General features: G+C 44.1%; 1 protein-coding gene across 3 annotated transcripts in view; it reads left to right on the forward strand.

Annotated features, from left to right (window-relative positions):
* Positions 1-2,161: 2,161 nt before the first annotated feature.
* ADAM23 (ADAM metallopeptidase domain 23) overlaps positions 2,162-24,411 on the forward strand; it is a 148,844-nt gene continuing 126,594 nt past the window's right edge. Inside the window, exons 1-2 of one of the 3 annotated variants that reach the window (XM_084779289.1) lie at positions 2,162-2,740; positions 4,028-4,245. In XM_084779289.1, coding sequence (XP_084635415.1) covers positions 2,539-2,740; positions 4,028-4,245 — 420 coding nt within the window. In that variant the 5' untranslated portion in view covers positions 2,162-2,538. The remainder of the gene's footprint in view (positions 2,741-4,027; positions 4,246-24,411) is intronic. The other 2 variants (XM_084779288.1, XM_084779287.1) reach the window with 2 other exon arrangements.

Below are 24,411 nucleotides of genomic sequence, written 5' to 3' on the forward strand. Positions count from 1 at the left end.
TTAAACAGAGTGGTAAAAGAGCAAGTCTCAATAAGTAAACTCTCCTAGGTGGTTTACTCACTTCCTGCCTCCCTTGCTGATACACTGTCCTGCCTCCAACAGCATCTGTAAATGTTACACTTCTGTATATAAATGCTGTTTTTCCACTATGTAGCATAAGTCAGCATTCGTCTCTGTAAGCATCCTCACTCCTCATTAGAAACTAAGCGGGACCTTATCCTGAATCCCACTTGCATAAGATAGTGGGTTATAAGTGTGGGTGCTCGGTCAGTCCCTCTCAGCTGGCAGATTTATTTAGAGAGCAGTAGGAGATTGCCACTCAATTGCAAGAGATGCCTTTGAAATAACTTGTGCCAGGAGAGCCTTCTCTTTCATTTCCTTGTCCCTTTGAAGTCCTTGTCCACCTTTCTGGTTTCCATTCTCCCAAACCCATTTTCAGGATGTAACTATACCAAATATAAGACAAGGATGCCCTTGTCTTGAGCAGGACCTTCAGAGAGCAGAGACGCCTTCAAGTTCACCAGCTGCCTCACCAGCTTAACCATACCACTGCACTGGCTAGTCACACCACCTCCTAGCTTACCCATTGACCACGTATTGTCCAAGAGATTTTCCTGGGCCTTAAATGTCATGTTAGGACCTGGGGTTACGACGTGAATGAAAAGGAAAACTGCTGTTGTCCTCATATGGAGTGTGTGTGTGTGTGTGTGTGTGTGTGTGTGTGTGTGTGTGTGTGTTAATATTAATTACAAATCAGTGTGCCCAATAAATAGTCCTGCTCAAACCGGGAAAGAAAAAAGTTAAAATGAATATGGGCCATCTCAACAGCTTTGCAATCTGAGGTCTGTGTGTAGGCCTGTCCGTCCTTGTCTGTCTCTAGAAGTTCTTTCAGTGAAGCAGGGGTGGAGAAGGAGCCTAACAGTCTTGACAGGATGATGGCAATGTAAGCGTAGCTTCTTTTATCCCAGCACTTGGGAGGCAGAGGCAGGCGGATTGCTGTGAGTTCAAGGTCAGCCTGTTCTACAAAGCAAGTTCAGGACAGACAAGGCTAACACAGAGAAACCTTGTCTCAAAAAACGAAACAAAACAAAACAAAACAAAACAAAACAAAAGTTTGTTTTATTTTAACCACAGACTTCTTGAACCTGCCCTGGCCCTCTGCAAGTAGATATTCTTTTCTCTATTTTAAATACAGATAGTGGAGTAATACCCTGTTGTTATTACCAGGCCATCCTTTTAGAAGAGTGAATAAATGAACGCTGGTGTTACTGGAGTCTGGTGGTGGAAATGTGCCTCAAATTCTAATTTGGAACCACCAGAATTAGTTGTGGCTGCTAACCCACCAAAGCCAGGGAACTGCCAGCAGTGAGAGAAAATACCCCCTTTCTCTGCAGAAGATAGGACTGGGTCTCAAAAATAGAAATGTGTTCTCAGAAATGCCTGCCCACCCCCAAGCCTGGCTGACAAACGGTAAATTTCCCAAGATAGCTGCCACGGTTGGTTTTTAATCTCTGTATTTGTTCTATTCCAGAATACGGCCCGTCACACTTTCTGAACTTAGCGTTCTTCAAAGCCCTGTGGGCACACACAGGGAGGACCAGCGACCCTGCAAGGGGATTCCAGTGGCTCTGTGCCCACAGACGCCAGCCTGCGGATGCGCCACAGTTCTTCCCACTGTCAGCCCACTCGCGGCTATGCAGCTATTTTTACTTTCCCGGCTGCAGCCCTTTATATTTATTTGAAGGAAGGAAATAAATAAAGGTTCGAGAAGGAAAATGCGTGGTCTCAGTTTTCCCTGCGCTGAAGAGGCTTGGTATAGGAGTGGGTGCTAAGCACTGGTCTCTTTCCTTGGCAAGTTGCTGTTGACAGATCAGGCCTGCCCCAGCCTGGAAACCCCTGTACTTTCCTCTTCGGGCTCATCCCTTACTGCGGGCTTCTTTCTCCCCTACCCCCATCTTTGGAGGTGCTACCATCTCTTTTGGTGCTGCCTGGGATGCTGCATCACTCTGCACCCCCTCTCCCCACACTTCCCCGGGGCTCCTACAGTAGAGCATGCGCAGTGCGGTCCATGCGGGCTACAGCATCAGCATCTGCAAAAGCATCAGCATCCGCACCCGTAACCCCGTTCGGGCGCGTTCCCGGAGGGTGGGGTGAAGTACCGCGCTGCGCGTCCCCGAGTCTCGCGCCCGCGCTGCGCGTCCCCGCACCGCTCGTTCCCGCGCGCCTCCTCAGCATCCTCAGGCCCGGCAGCAACCCCCGCAGTCACTGGAGCGGCCGCGCCCGCCACTGGGAGGGTGCAGCCGCTGGGGAGGCTCCAAGTTGTCGGAGCGGCGGGGACCCCCTCTGCGGGCCGCTCCCCGAAAGGCCGAAAGAGTCGAGGAGGGCGCGCCGGCGTCCCCGAGACCCCAGCCCCTGACCCCTGCCCGCGGCCGCAGCATGCGCGCCCAGCCGGCGTGACCGGCTCCGCCCGCAGCCGCCCCGCAGCCCAGCCCGGCGCTCCTACGGGTCACTCGGACCGGCGCCCGGGAGCGATGAGCCATGAAGCCGCCCGGCAGCAGCTCCCGGCGGCCGCCCCTGACGGGCTGCAGCCTAGCCGGCGCCTCCCGCGGCCCCTGCCGCTGCCCCACCGGCCCGGTGCTGGCCCGCGCGCCGCCCTGTCGCCAGCTCCTCGTCCTTCTCCTGCTGCCTGCGCTCGCCACCTCGTCCAGGCCCCGCGCCCCGGGGTCCTCTGCGCCCAGTGGTGGGTATGGCCCGTGCCCTTTGCGTTGCCTTCCCCGCGGGGCCCTGGGGAGGAGAGAGAAGGACACGCAGGTGCGTGTACCCCGAACGTGTGGGTCCCCAGCCTGGCCTTTGAGCGCCTCCCAGTCGACCTCTCCAACCTTCTCAGTCTCAAGCCCAGGTTCATTTTAGTTTACTTTTGGAAGTCCTTTTCTGTTGCATTCACTAAAGACCCATTCCAGTGACTGTGGATTCCACCCAGAGGTATTTGGTGGCTCTTAAGTCCTTTAGCGCTCTCTGTGTAACTTCCAGTGACAGGGCGATGCAGCGAGTGAGCAAGTTGCTTCTTGCCTTGGGGAACCTTCATGTGAGTGTGCGGGCGGGGGTGGGTGGCTGGGTGGGTGAGGATGCAAAATAGTGGCAGATAATTTTTTCCTCAAATTCCCTACCAGGTATAGTCTCTGCTGTTGGAATTAAGGTGTGGGACGCATACTTTGGGCCCCAGAGAACGAAAGTCTCCAAGACACTTTGTGCGCATGACCTTTGTCTGTGTTTTCCCAAAATGCTTGTCATAATGAGCAATCAGAATAATACAACGTTGAGCACACTGTTGTTTGGAAGTCACTGAAAGCAGAAAGCTGGCCTTGGCAGTAAAAGAAAGAGAATTTGGAAAGCTGCCAGCACCTATAGCCCTTGGTGGCGAAACAGTTTTTTGCTCATCTCAAAGTTACAAAGAAAGGGAATCATATGACTTATGTATGATATACAATATCATATATATATGACCTATGTATGATATATCATATATATATTTGAAAGAATTACTTTACATTCAGTGTCCATGAATTAAGCACCCAAGTATGTCAGGAGTGTTCTAAGCTCTCTGATGGGACAATTTTAAGGGGGCTACAGTTGAACCCCTGTATCCTCTGAAGGGGGGAGGGTCAGGACCCTTGAGTATGTTCAGTGGCTGACTCCTCTCTAGGCCTATTCCGCCACTGCCCTCTCGTAGTTCAGACATTCAGATCTAAGAGTGGATGAAAAAGGTATACATGGCTATAGTACATGATTGTATAAGTTTGCCTGCTTACTAACCTATCCAGGCCACCCCACTGTTACAAAAACTTGTTCTCCTGTGTCTCCACTTCCTGTCGCCTTAGGAGTAGAAAACTTTGTTAATGTAATTAATGGGAAGATGCGTTTTAGAACTTGCATATTTACTGGATGTATATGTGTGTGTTTGTGTATATTTGTGCTTCCTGATTTCCTCCCCCCCCCCCCCCGCCACCCCCAACCCCCCCTCCTCCAGCTCCGCACTGGAATGAAACTGCAGAAAAAAACCTGGGAGTCCTGGCAAACGAAGACAACACATTGCAACAGAACAGCAGCAGCAATCCCAGCCACAGCAGTGCAATGCAGAAAGAAATCACACTGCCTTCAAGACTGGTATATTACATCAACCAGGATTCAGAAAGCCCCTATCACGTTCTTGATACAAAGGCCAGACACCAACAGAAACACAATAAGGTAGGCAGGAGGCTAAGTGAGCCCAAGTTGCTGCCCTGTAGAGCAGGGCAATCTGCCTCTTTCAGTTTGACTGTCTGCCAGAATCTGAGTCCACACATTTTAGCGCAGCGTTTTATTAAGAAAACAATTAATACGATGATAGAAGAGAAACTAGGAGGAATTAACTTGGGATTGACCTGGACAGGGTTTACTATTTGCTTCTTGGAATAAAGGGACACAACACTTTCAGATGTCTGGTGAGAAACTCCGTCCCCTTGTCTCTCGGGTACCTCGGCACTAAATAGTACAGTGTGAACTTGTGTGTGGTCTTGACTTGTTCTAGGAGCCTTTATGTAAGAGTGCAGGGATCTACCTCTCAGGAGAGAAAAACTCCTCGTGGTGTGTAGAGGGAAGGCCTCTCTGAGAGGCAATGTGGCTGTAATTTCCGCAGCAGTCTTTCCAGGTAAAACTTGCATTCGGAGTTGACTTTATTTCCTTCACTGGGCATTAGGGGGAAAACATTGCTATGGGATGGTCAGTCAGTAAACACTTCGGCATTTCCAGAGACTACGAAGAACAGAAAACAATGGCTTACATAAGATATAGACCGGTTTTGACTGACATTGTCCTTCAGGACACTGGGCATGGACGGTGAACATTAGAAAGTGGCATGGGGCTTGAAGAAGATATTCCAGTGAAGACAAAAGTATTTATTGCCCCAAGAGTTTAAGGGATTCCCTTCTCCTGAGTCTTGATGTTTGAACCAATGATAGTTTGCAGGTCTTCACAGTTGGGCACTGGAGCCTTTGGTCTTTATGAGGCACAGAAAACAGACCCCATAGGCTACATATTTCCTTTGGAACTGTCCCCATTCTGCTGGCAAGAGCAGGCTCTGGTTAAACACGGAGAACTTGGGCAGAGCTTCTGTGGTCTTCACTAGCCCGTGGTTAGGTTTCCGAGACAGAGGCAGGGAAGATCTCCGTGTCATAGATGGGGAGATAGGGACCCTAGGCCTGTGTGTGTGACTCTGCCAAAGGCTTAAAGCAGCTATTAGGTGTGAACAGTTAATTGTTACTATTTTTAAAACAGGCAAGGTCCCTGAGAAAAAGCCTCTTTCGTTACCAAATAGCTTTGTTAACCCTATTGGCTTTGTTTGTGTGGTTTTGAGGGGGCGGTCTCCCACATGACTGAGACGACATGCTTCTCCTCTGCCAGGGCCTTTCTGAAGGTTTTCTGTAACTTAGTGGGGTGACTACTAATACATGGATAGAAGGAGCAGGTGTTGTCTTTAGGAAGAGATGCCCAAGGCCCCCTTGATAACATGCAGGGAGAACTAAATAGGTCCCCTCATGAGTGATCCCTATGGTAAATGGGGCCGGTCGGCGTTACTCAGGTATACTTCTTAAACTGAAGGGCCGCTCTACAGGGTGCTGGAGGACAGCCAGGTCGGTCTCAAAGCCCACTTTAAAAGAATGTCTAAGCCCTCCTCATCTGAGATCTGAACAAGTTTTCAGTGAAACTTCTTTTGAACTCAGGCGTTGGGTGCTATGACTAATGCTCAGGCTATGGTCTAGCCTTAGGTGGCTGTTTTGTTTGTGGGTGTGATTTCATTGCCTGTGTCTGACCTTATGATAATAAGGCCTATTGACCTTTCACCTGTGATGCGTGTAGATGAATGGCTTTCTCCCGTGGAGGTGGAGCACTGGCTTGCTGTTGGAGTGACTGAGTTTCTTGACACCCCCCTCCCCCACCCCATCCCCCCTTAGCCTGCTTTCTTTTCTACTTTTGAAAAGAAACGGGGAGGCCGGAATGATATTTGAAAGTCTTGTTTTTTTCTTATGAGTTTAGTTCAATAAACATCTGCTGTACATCCCTCACACGCAAAGCTGTACGGGAAGGGTTCACAGATAAGTGTTGCAAGGATGAAAATGTAATGTTTATTCTCCAGGAGACGCAGACATGGACGAGGCACGTTTCTGAGACAAGCCTGGGTCAGACTTTAATAGTACCGATCTGACTTGGTGGCACCCTGAAATTTCCTTTTGTGGTCTGTGATTTCCTTTTCCCATGTGTCTTTAAGCCTCTCATGGATTGGTCAATAAGAAGTGTTGCACGCTTCCCACTGGATCTTAGGATGGCTTGCTTAACATCAGCAGTGAGAGACACACTTGTCATCTCAGCTGTTTCACGGAAGTTACGATGAGAAAGTATAGAATTTCACCCTCACAGCGTTTTCAAAAAGAACTTTTGATTTTTTTTTTACTATCTATTTACTTGGACCTTTCCTTGTCCTGGTTCTGTTCACTGAAGCACATTTTAATGAATGCCTTAGGAATGCTGAGTCACTGTGGCTGTCTCCTGGATCCCTCTGGTTGGAGGTGGATTTGGAATGGGACATTCCCAAATCTAGGTTGCAAGGCCAAGCTCCACATTTATGTCTGAAGAAGTTTCGTAATCTTGCATGTGGCTGCGTCCTTAATACTGAACAGCTGTGGAAGTTAAAATGCTTATTAACTCTTTCATAATGGGGGAGCTTGAAAGTTGGTTGTGTGGCACACCTCTGTATATGACATTGGTTTTTGAAAACCTTAGTATTTCTTCGTCAGGGAATGCTTAGGAATTGTTCAAGGTTAGTTTCTTTGGTCTGTCAGTTTGACGCAAACTAGGATCATTTGGGAAGAGGAAATCTCAGTTGAGAAAATGCCTCAATCAGAGGGCCAGTAAACAAATCTTGTGGACATTTTCTGGATTAATGACTGATGTGGGAGGTCCCAGTTTACTTTGGGCAGTGCCACCTGGGCCAGTGGTCCTGGATTGTATAAGAAAGCAGGCAGATAAAGCCATGTGAGCAAGCCAGTGAGCAGCACGCCTCCATTGTCTCTGTTTCAGCTCCTGCCTCCAGGTTTCTGCCTTAAGCTCCTACTCCGAGTTCCCTCCGTGATAGACCCTGACCTGGAGTGTGCAAGCCAAATAAACCCTTTAGTCTCCAGGTTGCTTTGGTCATGGCGTTTTATCACAGCCACAGACGGTGAACTAGAGCAGGAATGATGGCAGCTTCTGCCTAGAGTGAGGTTGAAGAAACGATTGTCCACGTGGCTCCATTTTTTGAGAGAAGTGAGCATCTTAGAACTATGCCAGGACAAGAAGCATAAACTAAGGCAGTCTAAAGCAGGCAGGGAATGAATAGGTATCTTGGACCTAAATAGTTAAGGGTTTTGTTTTGTTTTGCTTTTTGACTTTGATATATTCCCAAATTAAGATTTCTTCGTTGGAGACCTTGTTGTCTGATAGTCTGTTATAACAATCTCTGTATTACTGAAGATGTCAGTTTACTGTCACATAGGAGTTTTAGCACCCGCTAATGAAAAATTTTATTTTTTGTGTGTGTGAAACTGGAAAAATTACATATTTAGTGTCATCTCATTTTCTGTCACATAGGTCCAGGATTCTTGGAGTCATCAGGGTGAGGACGAGAGGCTTTGTCATGGGATAATGTGGTGATGACTAGTGGCTGGGGCCTTTGGATACTTTAGGATCGGGGTCTAGTTCCTAGAAAGATGAGGGCATGGTTGAGGGCTTGGGACTTTCAGCCTTGCTAGTCGGGAAAGCACCTTAAGACTTAGCTGATCATCCTGTCTAGTGGCATGAGCGACCGCACTTACGAAGTGAGGCTTCCCTAAGGATACAAAGGGACCAATACTGATAACTGGTCATGTGGAGGTTCCGGGAGGGTGTGGCACGGTGACAGGGCCTGGAAACTCAACACCTTTCTGCCATACCTTGCCTCACGCATTTCTTCCACCTGGCTGTTCATCTGTCTCTTTTTATAATGTCCTTTATAGCCACTAGTAAATGTTTCCCCTGAGTTCAGTGAACTGCTCTAGGCAAATTAATACACCGTGAGCGGGGAGTGATGGGACGCCTGAGCTGTGGCCTGCTTGCCGTCAGCTCAGCCTGGGGATTATGACTGGCATCTGAAGTCTTGTAGGACTCAGCCTTCAACCTGTGAGATCCGACACTGTCTCCAGACGGATAGTGTCACAGCAAAATTTAGTTAGAGGACACCTGGCTTGCTCATCACGGAGAATCTGCAAATTTCTTGGTGTGTGGGGAAGAAGCCCCAGACAACTCATGTCAACAGCATTGTGGTGAGTGTTGTGTGAGGAAGGAAGATGGAAGGAGACCTTTGCATTTGTTTACGTCTCTTTGTTATCAAGACTTGCGCGTCCTTATGAGTCTATGTGGAATTATAAGATTATTACACATAACAGTGTATCACCAATGCAGTATACAAATAAAATGGACAATAGATATGGACAGTAGGAGAATCAGTTTAGACTCATTCATTCATTCATTCATTGTTCATTCATTCACTCCTCTCTGAGATGATGCTGTGAAGTCTTTTTCTAAGAACAGTGGTCAAAATTTACTTGTTTTTTACATGGTCACTCTTCTCCCTGAGAAGGAGTGGAAAAGGACCATGAGGTACTGTTTAGGGTCTGGGGAAGGTGACCCAGCTATCAATGGGGTTATCCAAACAAATGAGCTCTTGTCACAAACTGACTTTTAGGTGAACAGTCTACTCCTTACTCCCCACAATTTAAGGCTGGGGAGAGAAAAGAGAGTTTAGTGAATTCAACTCCTTCCTTTTTTGGTGGTGGGGCTTGAACCCAGAGATTTGTATATGAAGCACACATTTACTTCAGAGCTGCACCTCAGCCGTGAGAGAATTTGGACCATAGTAATTATGTTTTTGCTTTTACTTCAGGACAAAGATGCTTCTTCAGTTCTTGATTTTCTAGAAGCCAGTGACTCCATTGTTCTTAGTATGGGACAACAGAAAGCATAATCTGGGACAAGGAAGTCCTAAGCATTTCTTTTGCAAGATGTTCTTAATGCATTCTTAGAAGTCTCAAATATATGTTTTTATTGATCCTTATCACTAAGAGGAAGCCTCTCTTTTGTGGGACATGGGAAAAATAAATCACCTCTGGAAGTTTCTTGGAAAATGTCCATATTTTAACTAAAGATCTGTTTGTAAATTTTTATGCCATAAAAACATCTCTGCTTCTTCATTCTCCACACTATGTGACTTTGGTTGATAGGTCTGATGTTGCAGAGCCCTCCCTCTGTTTTGGTGGAATAATCAACTATTAGGTTATATTATAATACAGACTTTGATATGGACTCAACCAACCCCTTCAGTTTTCTAGGAGTTTCTAGGCAGTGCTTACAAACTTGTGATGTATAGAATTGAGTTGATAGTGGTGTCATTTGCTGGACTTGGAGTGCTATATCTCTTGGGTGATTTTTTGATTAAATATCCATATATAAGAAAATATATAGAAGGAATGTGATAGCCATAACAGCTCATGTTATAACCATGCAGAAATTAAAAAAATAGCCTACAGATTCTTTTAGATAGTTTTGGTATTGAGCTAGATCATCAGAAGAGGCAATTTTATTATTGAGTTTTGGCATTATATATATATATATATATATATGTGTGTGTGTGTGTGTGTGTGTGTGTGTGTGTCTGTATGCCGCTAAGCATATGTTTATACTGTTTAAACTAGCAAAAATACCTATGCAGTGGCCACCTGCTGTATTTGCAGTTTTTCTTTTAGGTATTTCAGTTACCCTTCAGCTGTGAGTAAGGAGAAGGATGGATACAGCGCATTAAGGTGTTTGAGAGACCAGAGATAGGGGTGTGGCTAGAGAGAAAACAGTCCTACTTAATTCTCTAGAAATCTAGTGACCAAGGTTTATAGACTCAGCAGTTGAGATGTATCATTGGTGCCTCCAAAGAGGACTAATAGTTAGAAAGCTGCAGACAGAACCAGGGTTTGACTCTATCTCTTTCCTGGGCGTAGCCCTTGGTAGAGAGAGGTAGAGAGTGTCAGAAGAAGTGGGAGGTTGTAAAGACAGAGACAGATGCAAGGGTTTGCTTTATTCCATGTCACAGGGTGAGTCATAGGAGGGGGCTCGTGAAATGAGCATGGTGTTCATCATTGGTCCTGTGGCTCATGGAGAGCTTACCTTCTATGAGGAGAGGCAGACAAGGACAGTGACAACACCAGCCCATTAATCTCAAGCATTGACACAACACAACACAACACAACACAACATAGTAGGGAATAGTGAACACAGCAATCTCCTTTGAAGGGCAGAGTGGGCCTAGCTGGGTGTTGTTACAAGTCCACCAATTGTTAAGAAGTAGTTCCTAGTTAGAAAAGGTGGATGCATGCTTTGGTTAAGGATAGATGCTGGAGAAAAAGACAGCAGCAAATAGTCCCCATCCTTCCTCCTGTGGAGTGTTAGAGTCGAGGTGCTTGGGTGTGCCCTTCATGTCTATGCCGTTCCTATCTGTTGGAACAGAGGGCTGTCGACTTTGCTCAAGGAAATTAGAGAGAAGAAAGGACTGGGCCGGCCCCTAATCCTGTTCCCTAGACTCTAGTTTGAACGTGTTCTACACAGCTTCGTGTTGGAAATGCTATTCTCAAACTCATACATTAGTGGAAGGTGACGGTGAAGCCCTTGGGAAGTAATTGGCATTGGAGAGAGTCATGGTGGCAGGGGCCCCAGGATGGCATCAATGGCTTTATGTGAAGAGCAAGAGAAATTCTGGCTAGAACATTCGGTTTGCCATGCGATGCCCTCAGCTTTGCCATGATGCATCAGGAAGGTCTTCTGGACTCATCTACGCTGTAGTATTCAGTTACAGCCGCAGACAGCAGGCTAAAGCATTCTCTTGCTTCTGTGGTACCCTCCTTTATTCCTTTGGCCTTCTTGGCGTCTTTGGGTATTGGGATTTGGATCCTTGTCTTTGATTCTTTTCTTCCATCAAGTCTAGACCATTTCTTAAAAATTCATATTTTCCCCACAATCAGTCTAAGCAGCTCACAGCTGACCATGCTCTCAAAAGAAGTCTGGCCCCAGTGTGGTGCCTGAGTGCTGGCTTCTGCTCAGGGCCTGGCTCATTCTTGCCAACTATATAACTGCTGGTAGCATCCTGCCTTCACTTCTTGGGCTCAGTGGCCCACTGCCTCTTTCTTCTCCCAGTCAGAGAATAACCCAGGACCCTTTACCTGGTGGCATTGCTCAGATTTGGTGGCTTCAGCCAGCAAGAAGAGAGAGCTGTACCCACTGTCCCCACTTTTTTTCCGCACTGGAGCTGCTGCCTCCCAGCATGGAAGAGTGAACTTGGGGAGTCATTTTTGACTCTTCTTCCCTTCATTTCCTGCCTATAAATAGTCACTTATCAAGTCTTGATGCGCCTCCCTGAATCCACCCCCTCCTCTCTCTGCATTGTGTTCTTGTCATCGCCTCTTGTCTCGTTCTCTGTCAATCCATCAGCCTCACTGCTGACAGGTTAAGCTTACTGGAACACTTATTCCATCACGTGACTCCCTCTCTCCACATTCAACAAGCATAATTTCAGCTGGCTACGTTTTCCTCAGGTGGAGCACGGGTTGTGCACCTCTACTTCCCTCCCTGTCCACAGAGCCACTGTTGTCTCTCTCTCTCTCTCAGCATTCCTCTGGGTCTGTTTGTCCAAAGGTCAGTCCACGTATGGGGGAAAGTCTGTGTGCACCATTTCATCCGTCCCTGTCCAAACTATGAGGCCACTTTCAGAAAACCCTTGTGCTCCGTGAGAAGAGATGAATCTGTTAATAAGGTGTCCTGAGACTTTGAAGTCCAAATGCTGTTAAATTCCTACTTAGCTCTGATGGTTTTGTCACATGCATCTTTACGACATGAATAATTTGTTGCCCCTAGGGTTTGAGTTTTCAGAATAAGTTATTTTCCTTTCAAGAAAGTACATAAATCACAAAGTACATAATCGTAGAGGTTTATTTGTACACAGTATTTAATTCTCGATGAACACAGGCACCTGTTAGGAGCCTGTGTAGTCACAGTTTAGTGAATACTCAGGCAAAGGCCACGGATGTCTGGGTTTTGCAGTGTTACCAGGGAGTCTTTGTGTTTAGAATTTATGTATGTTTAGTACAACTTTAATAGAGTTTAGTGCTAGAAATTCTATTATAAAGGGCATAGATCTAGTTGTCATATTTTATCTGGAGTAATGATTCCGAGAAACGACCGTGCTCTTTCGTGATAGGGCAGAGAGAGGCCTGCATCCCTGGGAACCCACTGTGGTGCAGCTGTGAGTGAGTCTAGTTCCTCAAACAAAGTTTGTTTTGTTGACATCTTCTTCAGCTAGAGAGTGGGCAGAGGCACATCTCCTTGCCTGGAAAATGACAGATTAATGGATCGACATCCAATTGGGATTCTTCTGTGATGTGCACTCATTCGTTACCAAGATCAACCTTAACATGGAGCGTTTTCTAACAGTTTGAGATGAGAAGGGTGGGATGCGAGCAGATCCCCTTTCTGTGATGGGTACCAATTACAGAGTAGTTAAGTTTAAGTAGACTGCTAAACGCAAGTATGAACGAGCCAGTGGCTGGCTGCATCGCTCTTGGGCTTAAGTCTATCTTTACACAGTTGAGGACACTCACCTCTTACTTATCCCCGTGGCAGTGTCCTGTCAAGGGACCTGTCCTGTCAAGCTTTCAATCCTAGGTGATCACAAGGAGGTCTTCCTCCTCCTGCCTGGTGGGATTGAAGATACATTTAGGAGTCGTCTGGCCTAAGCATTAACAGAAGCTAATCTCACAAACAACAACAGCAACAACAGCAACAACAACAACAACAACAACCTCAAACAAAACAAATCGAAAAACCAAACCCCTCCCTCCAAAAGGGCTGGAGGTAGCTCAGCTATAGGGTGCTTGCCTACTACTTGCAAGGTTTTGGATCTGATGTATTACACTGCTAGAGAGAAAAATAAACAACTTTGATTTGATTTCTTTTTGACTTTGGTTTATTTTGAGTGTCTGCTGAATTCCAGGATCTCACTGGAGCTTGCTTCCCCTCAGGATGGACGTTTAAAAATGCGTGTGGTAAGTTGCAGTACGGCTTACTTAATTGGGTGTTTTGTGCTGTCTTTTGTCACAGGTCGGCTAATGCGTATGAAAATGGCACTGTAGCTGGGCTCCACTAGTGCTGTAAATCAACCCAGGTGTAGACAAGTCTTTCCCTCTCGTATCTCCCAGCTCTTTACTTTTTCAGTGAAGTAGAACACGTTAAATTAACTTGCAGCTCAACTCTCCAATGCTTTGTAACAGCAAATGCAATCTGTAGCTTTTGTACTGAACTTGAGCAGTTTTATGGAGGTACTGCCATTCCTGTAACCACATAGACCTCATGTTTATTATATCTATGGTCTGGATGTGGAACCTTGGCCTCTAGACTTCCAGTTTCTTTCTCTTTTATCACACTATCATGGGTGGACCATAGAGAGCTGGCATTGCCTTTGAGATAAAACATTTTTAAAAAGTATTTATTTAAAATTGTTTTCGAAATACTTACATTTAAATTAGTATGTGTGCATGTGAGTGCAGTACCAACAGACACCAAAAGGGGGAGTCCTCTCCCATAGAGCTGGAGTTGAAGGTTGTGAGCTGCCTGCCGTGGGTGATGTGGACTCAACTCAGAAGAGCAGGACATGCCCTTAACCACTGAGCCATCTCTTTAGCCTAGAAACTTGTTTCTTGATCAAAAGTCCTGGGAGCTAATGACACCTGAGCTGTATCCCTTGTGCACATTCTCTCTCTCTCTCTCTCTCTCTCTCTCTCTCTCTGACACACACACACTTTCAGCATTTCCTCACATTAACTGGCTTTTTAGGTCTTTGTTTTACCCCCTCCCAGCTCCCTCCCTCTTTCCTTCTTTCCTTCCCCCTCTCCTTCCTTCCTTTCTTTTAATTTTTGAGATAAGTTAATACTATATAACTCAGGCCACCCTTGAACTTACAGTCAAGCCCAAGTTAGCCTCAAATTAAGATATTGTTGTCTTAGCTGCCTTGCCTTAATAACTTTTACTTCCCTTTTTCTTCTATTTTTATTATATTATCTTTTAAATTATATTTATATTATATTTTCTTAACTTTATTTTTCTTCTATCAGATTTTCTTTCCTTATGGGAGAGACAGAGACAGAGAGAGACAGAGACAGAGAGAGACAGAGAGGTGTAGTTATGTTTGGTTTTTCCAAACTGTATGTCAGACATTTGACTCATTTTGGAAGTAACTTCTGTTCTTGAAAAAGCGTTCTTGTATACTTCATAGGAGCTTATAGCTTAAAGAGGTGAGTGTGTGAAACAAGTTGAGTTAATAAGAGTTGGTAAAGTCACCCTTTTTTTTTTTTTGGTAGCTAAAAAAAAAAAAAAAAAAAAAAGACAGAACTCTTAATTTAGCCTTTTTGTCAGTACATGGAATGCAGCCTAACCAGTGATTCAAAACAAAGATGATATGTCAACCCAAAGTAAGGAAACGGTCATTTCATGACCTGGCATATTCATTTATTTGTGAGACAAATGTGATTTTTAAAAAATCTGGCCATTGTAATGGCTGGAATATGAAACACCCCCCCACAGGCTAGTGTGTTAAAGGCTTAATCCCCAGCTGGTGTTGCTATTTTAGGATGATGGACATGTTAGGAGGTGGGGCCTGGCGGGGGGAAGTAGATCTCGGGGATATGATTTCACCCTGCTGTTTCCTGGCCACTGTGAAGTGAGCAGTGCTTGCCCCACGCTCCTGCTGAGCCGGCTGACTATGGGCGGAAACTTCTGAAAGCAGTAGCCAAAAGGGCCCTTCTTTTCTTAGGTCGCTTTCTTTGTGTGTTTGTCATAGCCGTGTGAAGAGGGCTGTTTAGACTATCAGAACATTTTCTTTGTCTCCTCCTGCTACCCATGCTGCTGCAGAGTGATGCAGAATGAATGGATCAGGGTTTTTTTTAGAGTCTTCTTGCGTTGACCCATGTCAGATGGAAGAAGGCATAAGGAGTGGGCCAGGTTTGGGAGCCCAGACTTAGCCCAGCTCTCGAGGGGTTGAAGGTAGGACTCTGAAAAGGAGTGATCACAGGAGGATGTGCACGACGCCTGATGAAGTAATTAGCTGTGGCCCCAGATTTCCCTAGACCGTTGTTGATAACCAGGGCATTGGGAAATGCGGCCTTTTAGTGGGTTGTAAGGCTAGCCTTTTCTTTCTTGCTTGGCAGTGAGGGCACGAAACCCAAGGCTTATGTGTGTCAGGCCAGTCAGTGTTCTGTTACTGAGCTGTGGCCCCAGCCCCAGGTGCACCCCCCCCCCATTGAGGGTATTGGTAAAGCCCCCAACACTTAAGCTCTAAATAACATAAACCTTAAGATCATTTTTTTTCCCCAAGAAGCGTCCCAGTTAGATACCCAGTCACTTTTCTTCCCACCCTCTGATTCTCCCAATGGGGCCAAACCCAAGAAAAACTTCAGTTTGCTTTTGGAAGTTCTCTGGCTTGGAAATGAAATATAGCAAGGCTGAGACAACAAATAAATAGAGTGTACCTACGTCGTCCGGCAAGAAAGAACTCAACAGGACCAAAATATCAGATCCATAGTTTGCTTTTATTTTTCTCACTGGGATACAAGCGAGCAGGATGTAAAATCTGTGTGCAGGTTTGCCAGAAGAGCTGGCACACTGATCCTCCACTGCTTATAAACGATGGCTTTGTAGTTAGCTCTCGCTAATTACTTTGCTAATTGCTGTAGGCTGTTCCTGTGTGACACAGTGGCCTTTCATCTCTACAGAACGTTCATACACCAGTTGCCCACATTCATCCCTGTTGGGGTTCGTGAACCAATGAGACGTTCAGATGGTGACATTTTATTGTGTGTGCGGTTTTTTTTTTGTAATGGTGTGTAAAATTGTTTTCAGAAACAGTTGATCATGATTTCTTTCCCTGATAATTAATTTAATACATATTTTTTCATTTTATTTTATTTTTCTTATTTGGGTGGCATTCATCCTTTCGAGACCCACTGAAGCATTTAATATTGTTGCTCAAGTAGAAAATTTATAAGCTGTCCCACTCCTTCCCACATTGTCTTCATAATTACCTCTAAATCTCCCTTCTATTTTTTTAAATAAAATAAATTCTTTATGCATAAGTAAAATCTAAAAATCTGCCTATCAGAGAGTTAAATTTTATCTCTTCATTTTACTTTCTCGAAGTTTGTGTATCACCCCCTGAGATGTTTCTGCACCCTAACATGTTAGACGGTTCTGACTAACCTGACTCACTGTTGTGAAACACTTGTTCGCGGTGTGGTGCCCAATAGCCTCAGACTCTTCCTAGACGGCTACTCTCGCCCCAGTTTTAAGACTCACACTGCAACTCTTACCCTTTTATTTCTTCCTTGACGTGTAATAGACAACCCAGGCTGATCGCGTGCACAGTGGAGCTTTAATTCTAACCTCTCCCATACGGGCCTGCCCCTCCTACATCCTTCCCATGTGGGTACTGGGAACATCATCTTCCTGAGAGTTTTTCAGGATGAGCGCTTTCTCCCACTCTTTTCTCCTACAGCATCACTTCAAGTCACCAAATCTCACTGTCCATCCAGAAGCGGACCGCTTCTCTCTACTGCTGCCCGGCTGCGTTAGTGTGCCATCACCTCTCGCTTGCATTGTCTTGTCAGCTCTTTTTTTTCTGTTCTTGACCCCCTCTCTCCTCACACTCTTGTCATTTCTACATGCCCTGGGCAAAATGATCCTGCTAAATTCCTCTTTGGATTATCCAAGTCAAAAACCTCCAGGGGCTCCCCATCTTCTCAGAGTGGTTTCTGCCCCTCTAACCATAGTGATGTAGTCACTCCAGAAAATTAAGCTGTTACTATTATAGTTGGATAGACAGAGGTGCTCTTTAAACTGTCTTGGTATTCTTGTTGAAGATCATGTGACTACATGTACACGAGGCTCTATACTCTACTCTGCAGGTCCCCATGCTTTTCTCTGTGCCAGGACCATATTTTCGATAACCATACCTACCTTTGTAGTGAGTTCTGAAGTCGTTCGTTAGGTGGCCGATGAACTCAAGGGCCCCCTGCATGATGAGCACAAGTTACCACTAAGCTAAACCTGCAGCCTCTGCTCTTTTTCCAGATAGGTTCGGTTGTTTGTGTTTCTTTGCCATTCCATTATAAACTTGAGGATGGATTTTTCTATTTCTGGGCTTGGATCACTCTATTGATTGCTTAGAACAGTGCTGTACTTTTTTCTGTTGAGTTTTTAAATCCTTGAACCCTGATGGATTTTCACATATCTGTGGCTTTTAGACTTCCTTCATCGAGTTTTGTGGTTTTAAAGATACGTCGTCTTTTGCACCTTTAATAAGTTTATTCTTTGGTCGTTTTGCTTAATTTAATTTTCAGATGGTTTGTTGTGGAGTAGCTGCCTTCAGAAACTGGGGTATTAGGCAGAGAATAAGAACAACAAATTGCGGACATTTATCTTTGGTAAACTTTGTGCTGTGCAATCCTGAGGACTCTATAGTCACCCATGTGATGAAAGGCTGGTTACGGCAGCTCATGTCTGTAACTGCGGTACTTCATACACGGAGATGGGTAGATCTTCAGGGTTCATTGGGCCAACGAGCCTGGGTGGATTAGTGAGGTCTAGGTCCCGTGAGAGACCTTGTTTCAAAAAATTGCATGGGGAACATCGAAGAAGATACTTGATGCCCTTGACCTCCATGCACATTCACAACTCACGTACCTGTGCATGGATTCACAGTGTGTAGTTCCCAGAGAGGGTGAGGGAAGTGCCTGGCTTCAGGAATGAGTGGTGCAAAGTGATCCAAGGGGAAACGTATTTTCAAGTAATCAAGGAGAAGTGGCTAAGGAGTGGTTTTAAATAGAAACGCTGCTCGCTTGGATCACATCGCACCCCTGGCTTATCATCAAATCCTTAGCAAGGCAGTTTCTGGGATAGGATTTCCAAGAATAATAATGTTGGGACTCCAGGGTGAAGGAATGTTACAGTAGGTGAAAAACTATTGGCAGATATACGTAAAGACACATGTTCCTATATGTGAAGTCGGCAGAACTGTGTGAAATTTATAGTTACTCTCACGTATTTCCCAACGTGGTCTAAGAATTCAGAGTTCATGGTGGCACAAAGTTAATAGCAAGTATCTTCCCTAGCGCTCTTCAAAGGCTGTGGGATTTCTGTTTTTAGTTCTTATAGCATTTAATAATTTATCTCTGACCTATTTTTAGATACCCATCAGCCTAAGATATTATCTTTTCTCTACTGCAAGGAAAGGTGAGTGTATCTCACTGGAGTAAGCTGCTTTCTTCTCCAACTCCTGACTCTTACTTCTGACATATTCTTTTTCCTTTCTTTCTTTTTTCGGTGGTGATTTTTTAGCAGGTATTATACACTTAAAATGATCTTGAAGGGATTTAGTTCTAGCATTATGTGTCAAGTTGCAGTCTCTGGCCTCTAGAGAGAGATGAACTTAGAGGCCCAGGAAGAGCAGCTGGAACAAATTAGCCCTCCATGATGGGTTGGCAGGGGTGCATGCTCAGCATGCAAGGCCGTGGGGAGGGTGATGGTGAAGGACAGAGAGACAGTTTGCGGAAGGTGAGGGTTGCCTATTTCCTGCTGTGTTCTTTGTTCAAGGTAAGGAATGGGCCAGAGGACAAAGGTCTTGTTTGGATTGCTTTCTCATTGGGTTAGGAAGATACCGAAGTGTTTTTTAAAAAAAGTGTTTAAAAAGGTCATCTGGCAGTCCTGTTCAGGGTGGATCCCTGAAAAGCAAGAATGGATGTAAGGTGTCCATTTGGGGCATGCTCACAGCTGTCCAGGGCAGAGACCGTGTGGTCTGCACTGGGGTGGTAGCAGACGCGTGACAGTTGAATAGGTAGATTTGATATGTTTAGAGATGGAGCTTAAAGCTCTTTGGTGATTTGGCTGGAACAGGAGAGGAGCTGTGGCACGTAGGAGAGAGGTGTCTTCCCCAAAGCTGTCCACATCTGCATCTCTAGAGTCTGTGAATATGGCGCCTTCCATAACAAAAGAGATTTGATGGGTATAATTAAACAGGATCTCGGAATAGGATTGCAATGCGAGCGGAATCATCTGGGTGGCCTCATGCGAGCACTGAGGCCCGTACGAATCAGAGTGACAGAAGAGGATATGACAGTGGATGCAGATGCATGCTGAGAGGGGACCCTTGAGCCCAGAGTGTGGTGCTTCTTGGGAATGCTGAAAACAGGGAAATATCTTCTTCCTGGGTCTCTCCAGTTGGAACCAGGTTCAACTAACACCTTCGCTCTAGTCTGTAGACTTGGATTGGGACTTTTGACCTCTAGAATCGTCAGATAACCATTTGTGTTGCTCGTGGCCGTGATCTATATAGGCATTCAATAGAGTGGGCATAAGAAACTAACTCGGAAGTCTGGAATGCCTAGTGGGCATTTTTCCTAGGGAGCCAATAGAGGAAGTTTAGAAGCCAGAGGAGAAGGCTCCCTACTCTGCTGCAGAGGCTTGCTGGTCATCTCTGTGAGTGACTTAGCTGTGGTGTCAGGGACAGGTCGAAGTGGGATGGAAACGTGGAGGCTGTCATCAAGCAAATGGCATTTAGGAACCATGGAGTTTCATCCACCCAGAGGATATTGCCTCAATTGTGGAAAGACAGTTCGGATAACCTCCGAACGCAGGCTCCATTATGACTCCATTTCGTCTTGTTTCTGGCTGTTTAAATTACAGTTGTTTTCTTTTTGAGTCACCAAATGACATTTCAAAAGATAATAAGAAGCTGTCACTTCAGGAGGAAAGAAAGTCATTTTAAGCATATCTTCTACAAAAGATTGAAATTTTGGACCGCGCACATAGTTGCATTATTGCTTTCTTTATTACTTTTTTTGAAGGATATGTGTGTGAGCTCATTTGACAGATTTAAACCTGTACTTTAATTTAGAGGAATCTCTACGGGCATAAAAATTTAAAAATCCTGCTTCTCAGGTGAGTTACTACTCTACCTGTGGAAAGAACCAAACTTGGCCTTTCTGATCCTGTTTTATTGGAAGGGCTGTGTTGATGGTTGCAAGCGGGCTTTGGAGATCATGTTGAATGAATATGTGTAAAGCAGTCTATCTAGAAGAATCTAAATTCACATACCTCCTGCATATACAAAGCAGATATTCTTCGCTGAGGGTCGTATAATGGGCTCCTCTATACCGTTAGGCAATGCTGAGAGATATTTTTCAGTTGTCCCGAGTTGAAGATCGGGTGCTGGGGTCACCTGTGGGTAGAGCCTGCCAACAACATGTTGTGTAGATAGCCCACCCATCCCCAGCCAAAGAGACTTTCCGCCCAGGGTGTCAGGAGTGGCAGTGGTGAGAAGCCTGCCGAGAACTTGTAAACCTGTTAGCTAGGAGGAAACAGGGAACTGTCAGTCAAACACAGTCTTTGGCTGCCTTCACATAAGTGCCAGAACTTTCTTATAGATTGTGTAAAAATTGGGCTTTTTGGGGAACTGGCTAATTTAGTGTTCATTGATATGGAAGGCAGAAAGAATATGCTATAAGTCTTCGTTTAAACAGCATTTTCCTTTTTTTTTTTGTACAAGAAAAGAGTATTGCATTTATTATAAGCCTACTTTTAGAAAATTCATGTCCTCTAAGTAGTTTTTTTTTTTTTTGGCTATTTATCAAGTATTGATAGCATTGTACCCTCTCTAATCATCAGCAGCTAAATATCATCCTAATGTAGTTATTTACTTATTCCAGGTAATAAAAACCACTTGAAATGTCTGTAAACAAAATAATAAAAAATTGAAAAATTACCTAATTTATTTTTTATTTGTTGGCTCTATTAAATATCTTGAATCACTGTGGTTTAAAAGGAAAGATTCACAAAAAAAATCCACTTGCTTTCCTATGTTGGCTCAAGTCCAGCCCTGGGAACAGGTGCAGCATGAAGAGCTTTGGACAGTGGTTCTAGGGTTTTTTTTGCTCCTAGGTTTCTCAATACAAGTTTGTGTTATTAGTGTGTGAGTGTAGGGGGGAGGGAGGGAGAAAGAGAGAAAGGGAGAGAAAGAGGGAGGGAGGGAGGGAGGGAGGGAAAGAGAGAGGGGGGAAGAGAGAGGGAGAGGGAGATGGAGATGGGGAGGAGAAAGTCCCACACACAGATGCAGACCTGTGGAGCTCAATGGACAACTTTTGGTCCTCTCCTTCCACTGTGGATTTGGGCATTGGACTCACACTTTCCCGCTGAGCAGTCCCACCAGCCCCACAGCACAAACCTCATTTACTGAATTAGTAAGAGACCCGGAGAAAATGGCATTACTTAGTAGGATGTGAGCCATGTCTTAATGTCCCTGATTTAAGAACACAGCTTTGAGATGGATGCTACAGACAGTAAAAATAAAGTCAGCAGGAATGACTTTCAAAATCCCCAAAGTCTGTGACAGTGCACATCTGACTGCAGTGACAAACCTGAAACATTAAGAGTAAGGATAGCATAGCTTCTAAAGGATGGAAATGCACTTCCGAAAATGCGGAGGTAAACATCCTGTTGTTCCTTGAGAACACTTAGCATCCGCACAGCCACACAGATGACCTCTGCGCTTTGTAGCAGAGCTAACTAACATTTTCTGGTCATTGAGGAGGATGGTTTTGTACTTAAGTTTTGTTTTGGGGGGTTATTTATTTAATCAGTTTACAGCCTAGCACAGCCCCATCCCTCCTCCCCTCCAAGCCCCTGCCCACACCCTGCCTACCACCACTTGAAAATGTTGATTCTTTAACCCCCTGAGGAGATTTGCTTTATGTTGATTTTTGCAGTTTTCTCCCATTTGCTTCAGTTTTTCCTTAAATCATAGTCCTACCACAGAGTAAATTTTCTGCTGAATTTACTTCCCTCCTCGGATCTTTAAATAAAAAAGGATTGTGCATTTTTATTTTATGTGTTGGAGTGTTTTGCCTGCTTGTATGCCATCTGTATACCATGTGCATACCTGGTGCTTACAGAGGTCAGTGGATCCCTGGCACTGGGGTTGTGGATGGCTCTGAGCTGCCGTATGGGTCCTGGGAACCTGCTTCCTCTGCCAGAGGAGCAAGTGTTCTTAATTCCTGAGCCATTGCTCCAGCCACCCCGAGTTGTTTTTTTTTATTATTATTTTATTTTATTTTATCTTATTTTTTTATTTTTTTTCGAGCTTTTTTTTATTAAATTAAAAAATTTTTGGGGGGGAATACAATTACATCATTTCCCCCTTCCTTTTCTTTGCTCACAACTTCTCCTATGTACTAGTCCCACCTCGCACTCTTTCAAATTCACAGGGCTTTAAAGAAATTATTGGTGTGTGTGTGTGTGTGTGTGTGTGTGTGTGTGTGTGTGTGTGTGTGTGTATTCCTAAATATGTAAGTACGTCGTGCTTAGTCCAGATAATGAGACGTGAATGTATCTGTTTTTAGGGCTACTGATTCGGTATTGGATAACCAATCACTGTGCTTCTCCCCGCCCACCCAAGCTCTTTTACTGGAACTGTTTGGTAACTCTAAAGTTTATTGATTTGTTCACTAATTCATATGATGGATCATTGACTCATTCCTTACTTTTTTGTTTGTTTGCTTGTTTTTTGAACATTTTTATTTTTTACATATACATTTATATTATTACATGCGTATACAATAAACTACTTATATCAAGAAGAACCATGATACAATCAGGATTTATATAAATGTTACATTCTTAGTGTTTGGGCTATTTGTATTTGATGGCTTTGAAGAGAACATCTTTTCTATCTTGGTGCATCTAAAATTCTGAATATAAATCAATCTCCATCACATATTGCATCATTATCAACTTAAAACATCTATCTAGACTTGAAAACATCTTAACTCCTAAACAACTAAACTTCATTGTAAAACTAAGCTACCTGATCTTCAACCCCTTGAAGACCTTATCTAACTATCCTACCTTATCTTTCTATAGAACCATATCTATCTGCTGCACCTAAGATGTATATTTTTGTGATAAAACTAGACTACTAATTGATATGACCGTGATCAAATAACAATTAACTTGTATAAACTTATTTATCCTAAACAGCCTGCAATAGCACTTTCAAAGTATTTGAAGTAAATCTTGTATTATAATTGAGTTATATGGGTACAATACCTCATATTAGAGTAGAAATATATATATGTATATATATATAGAGAGAGAGTATATGATAATCTTACATTTGAATTCTATACCACTGTGTCTAAAATTAAACTTATTTTGCATCTATCTATAAAATTCTATACCAGTGAATTAAAAATAACCTTGTGAGTGACAGTTGAAGCATTAAGTTGAGGAGTAGATTTACTAACCTACTTTTTGTTCTATCTTCCCTATATATTTCTATATTCCCCCTTCTTTCTTTTCAACCTCTATCTCCAACCTTAAGAATGTAAGATAAAGGAAAAGAGAGACATCTCTGAGTCTAACCTTGTTTTCTTTCTAAATAAGACCAATAATAATTTGTAACCAATTCCCACTGAAAATAACCCTCTATAGCCCAAGAAAGCAACCAAAAACCTACCCAATTCCCCTAAAAGGAAATGGAACGTTATTCTTTTAAGGTTTCTTCTTGCTGATTTGGGACGAATAATACCTTTGTAAGGGCCTAAATAAATTCAGGGAAATGGTTAAACAAGCTAGGAATAGCATTTGTGGTCTAGTTTCTAAATGTTGAGTAATTCCAGGCTTAATTAGAGTCCTATGTGGTACAATCTAAAATGCTGGACCAATCGGGATTGGAAGCTTTCTTTGAAACTGTCCTGGGAGCTGCCTTATTCTGATGAGGAACAGCAATTGAAGCACTTGGTGTTGGAACATGAAGGATACAGGATGCCAGTGTCCAGCATGCTGAGAGGAATGAGTCTTGTCATGTCTGATCCAATGTCAGTGTCTGATTCTTTTATTCTAAAGCATATAATTTCTCACAAGCATTAAATAGTCCTAAAATTATAAGTGTATAAGGTGTGCATGATGCAAAGAACAATTAGGCTGGTTTATTATGTTTTTTGTATGAGCAGAAAAAAGATACCTGTAAATCTTCATTCATGCCATATGAAGAATGGCATCTAATAATAATTCATAGGAGTTCTGTAGCCAACAAGACACATTGTCTATGCCTAGACATTCGTGTCTCAGCCAGTCTCAGAACTATTCCCATATAGTGGGATTAGCAGTATAAGCTACCTGCTTGTTCTGCAGTTTAATTTCTTTACATCCTGATTGTATCATTCC

This window comes from Acomys minous (assembly GCF_964271855.1).
Source record: "Acomys minous genome assembly, chromosome: 4".
Classification (NCBI taxonomy): Eukaryota; Metazoa; Chordata; class Mammalia; order Rodentia; family Muridae; genus Acomys; species Acomys minous.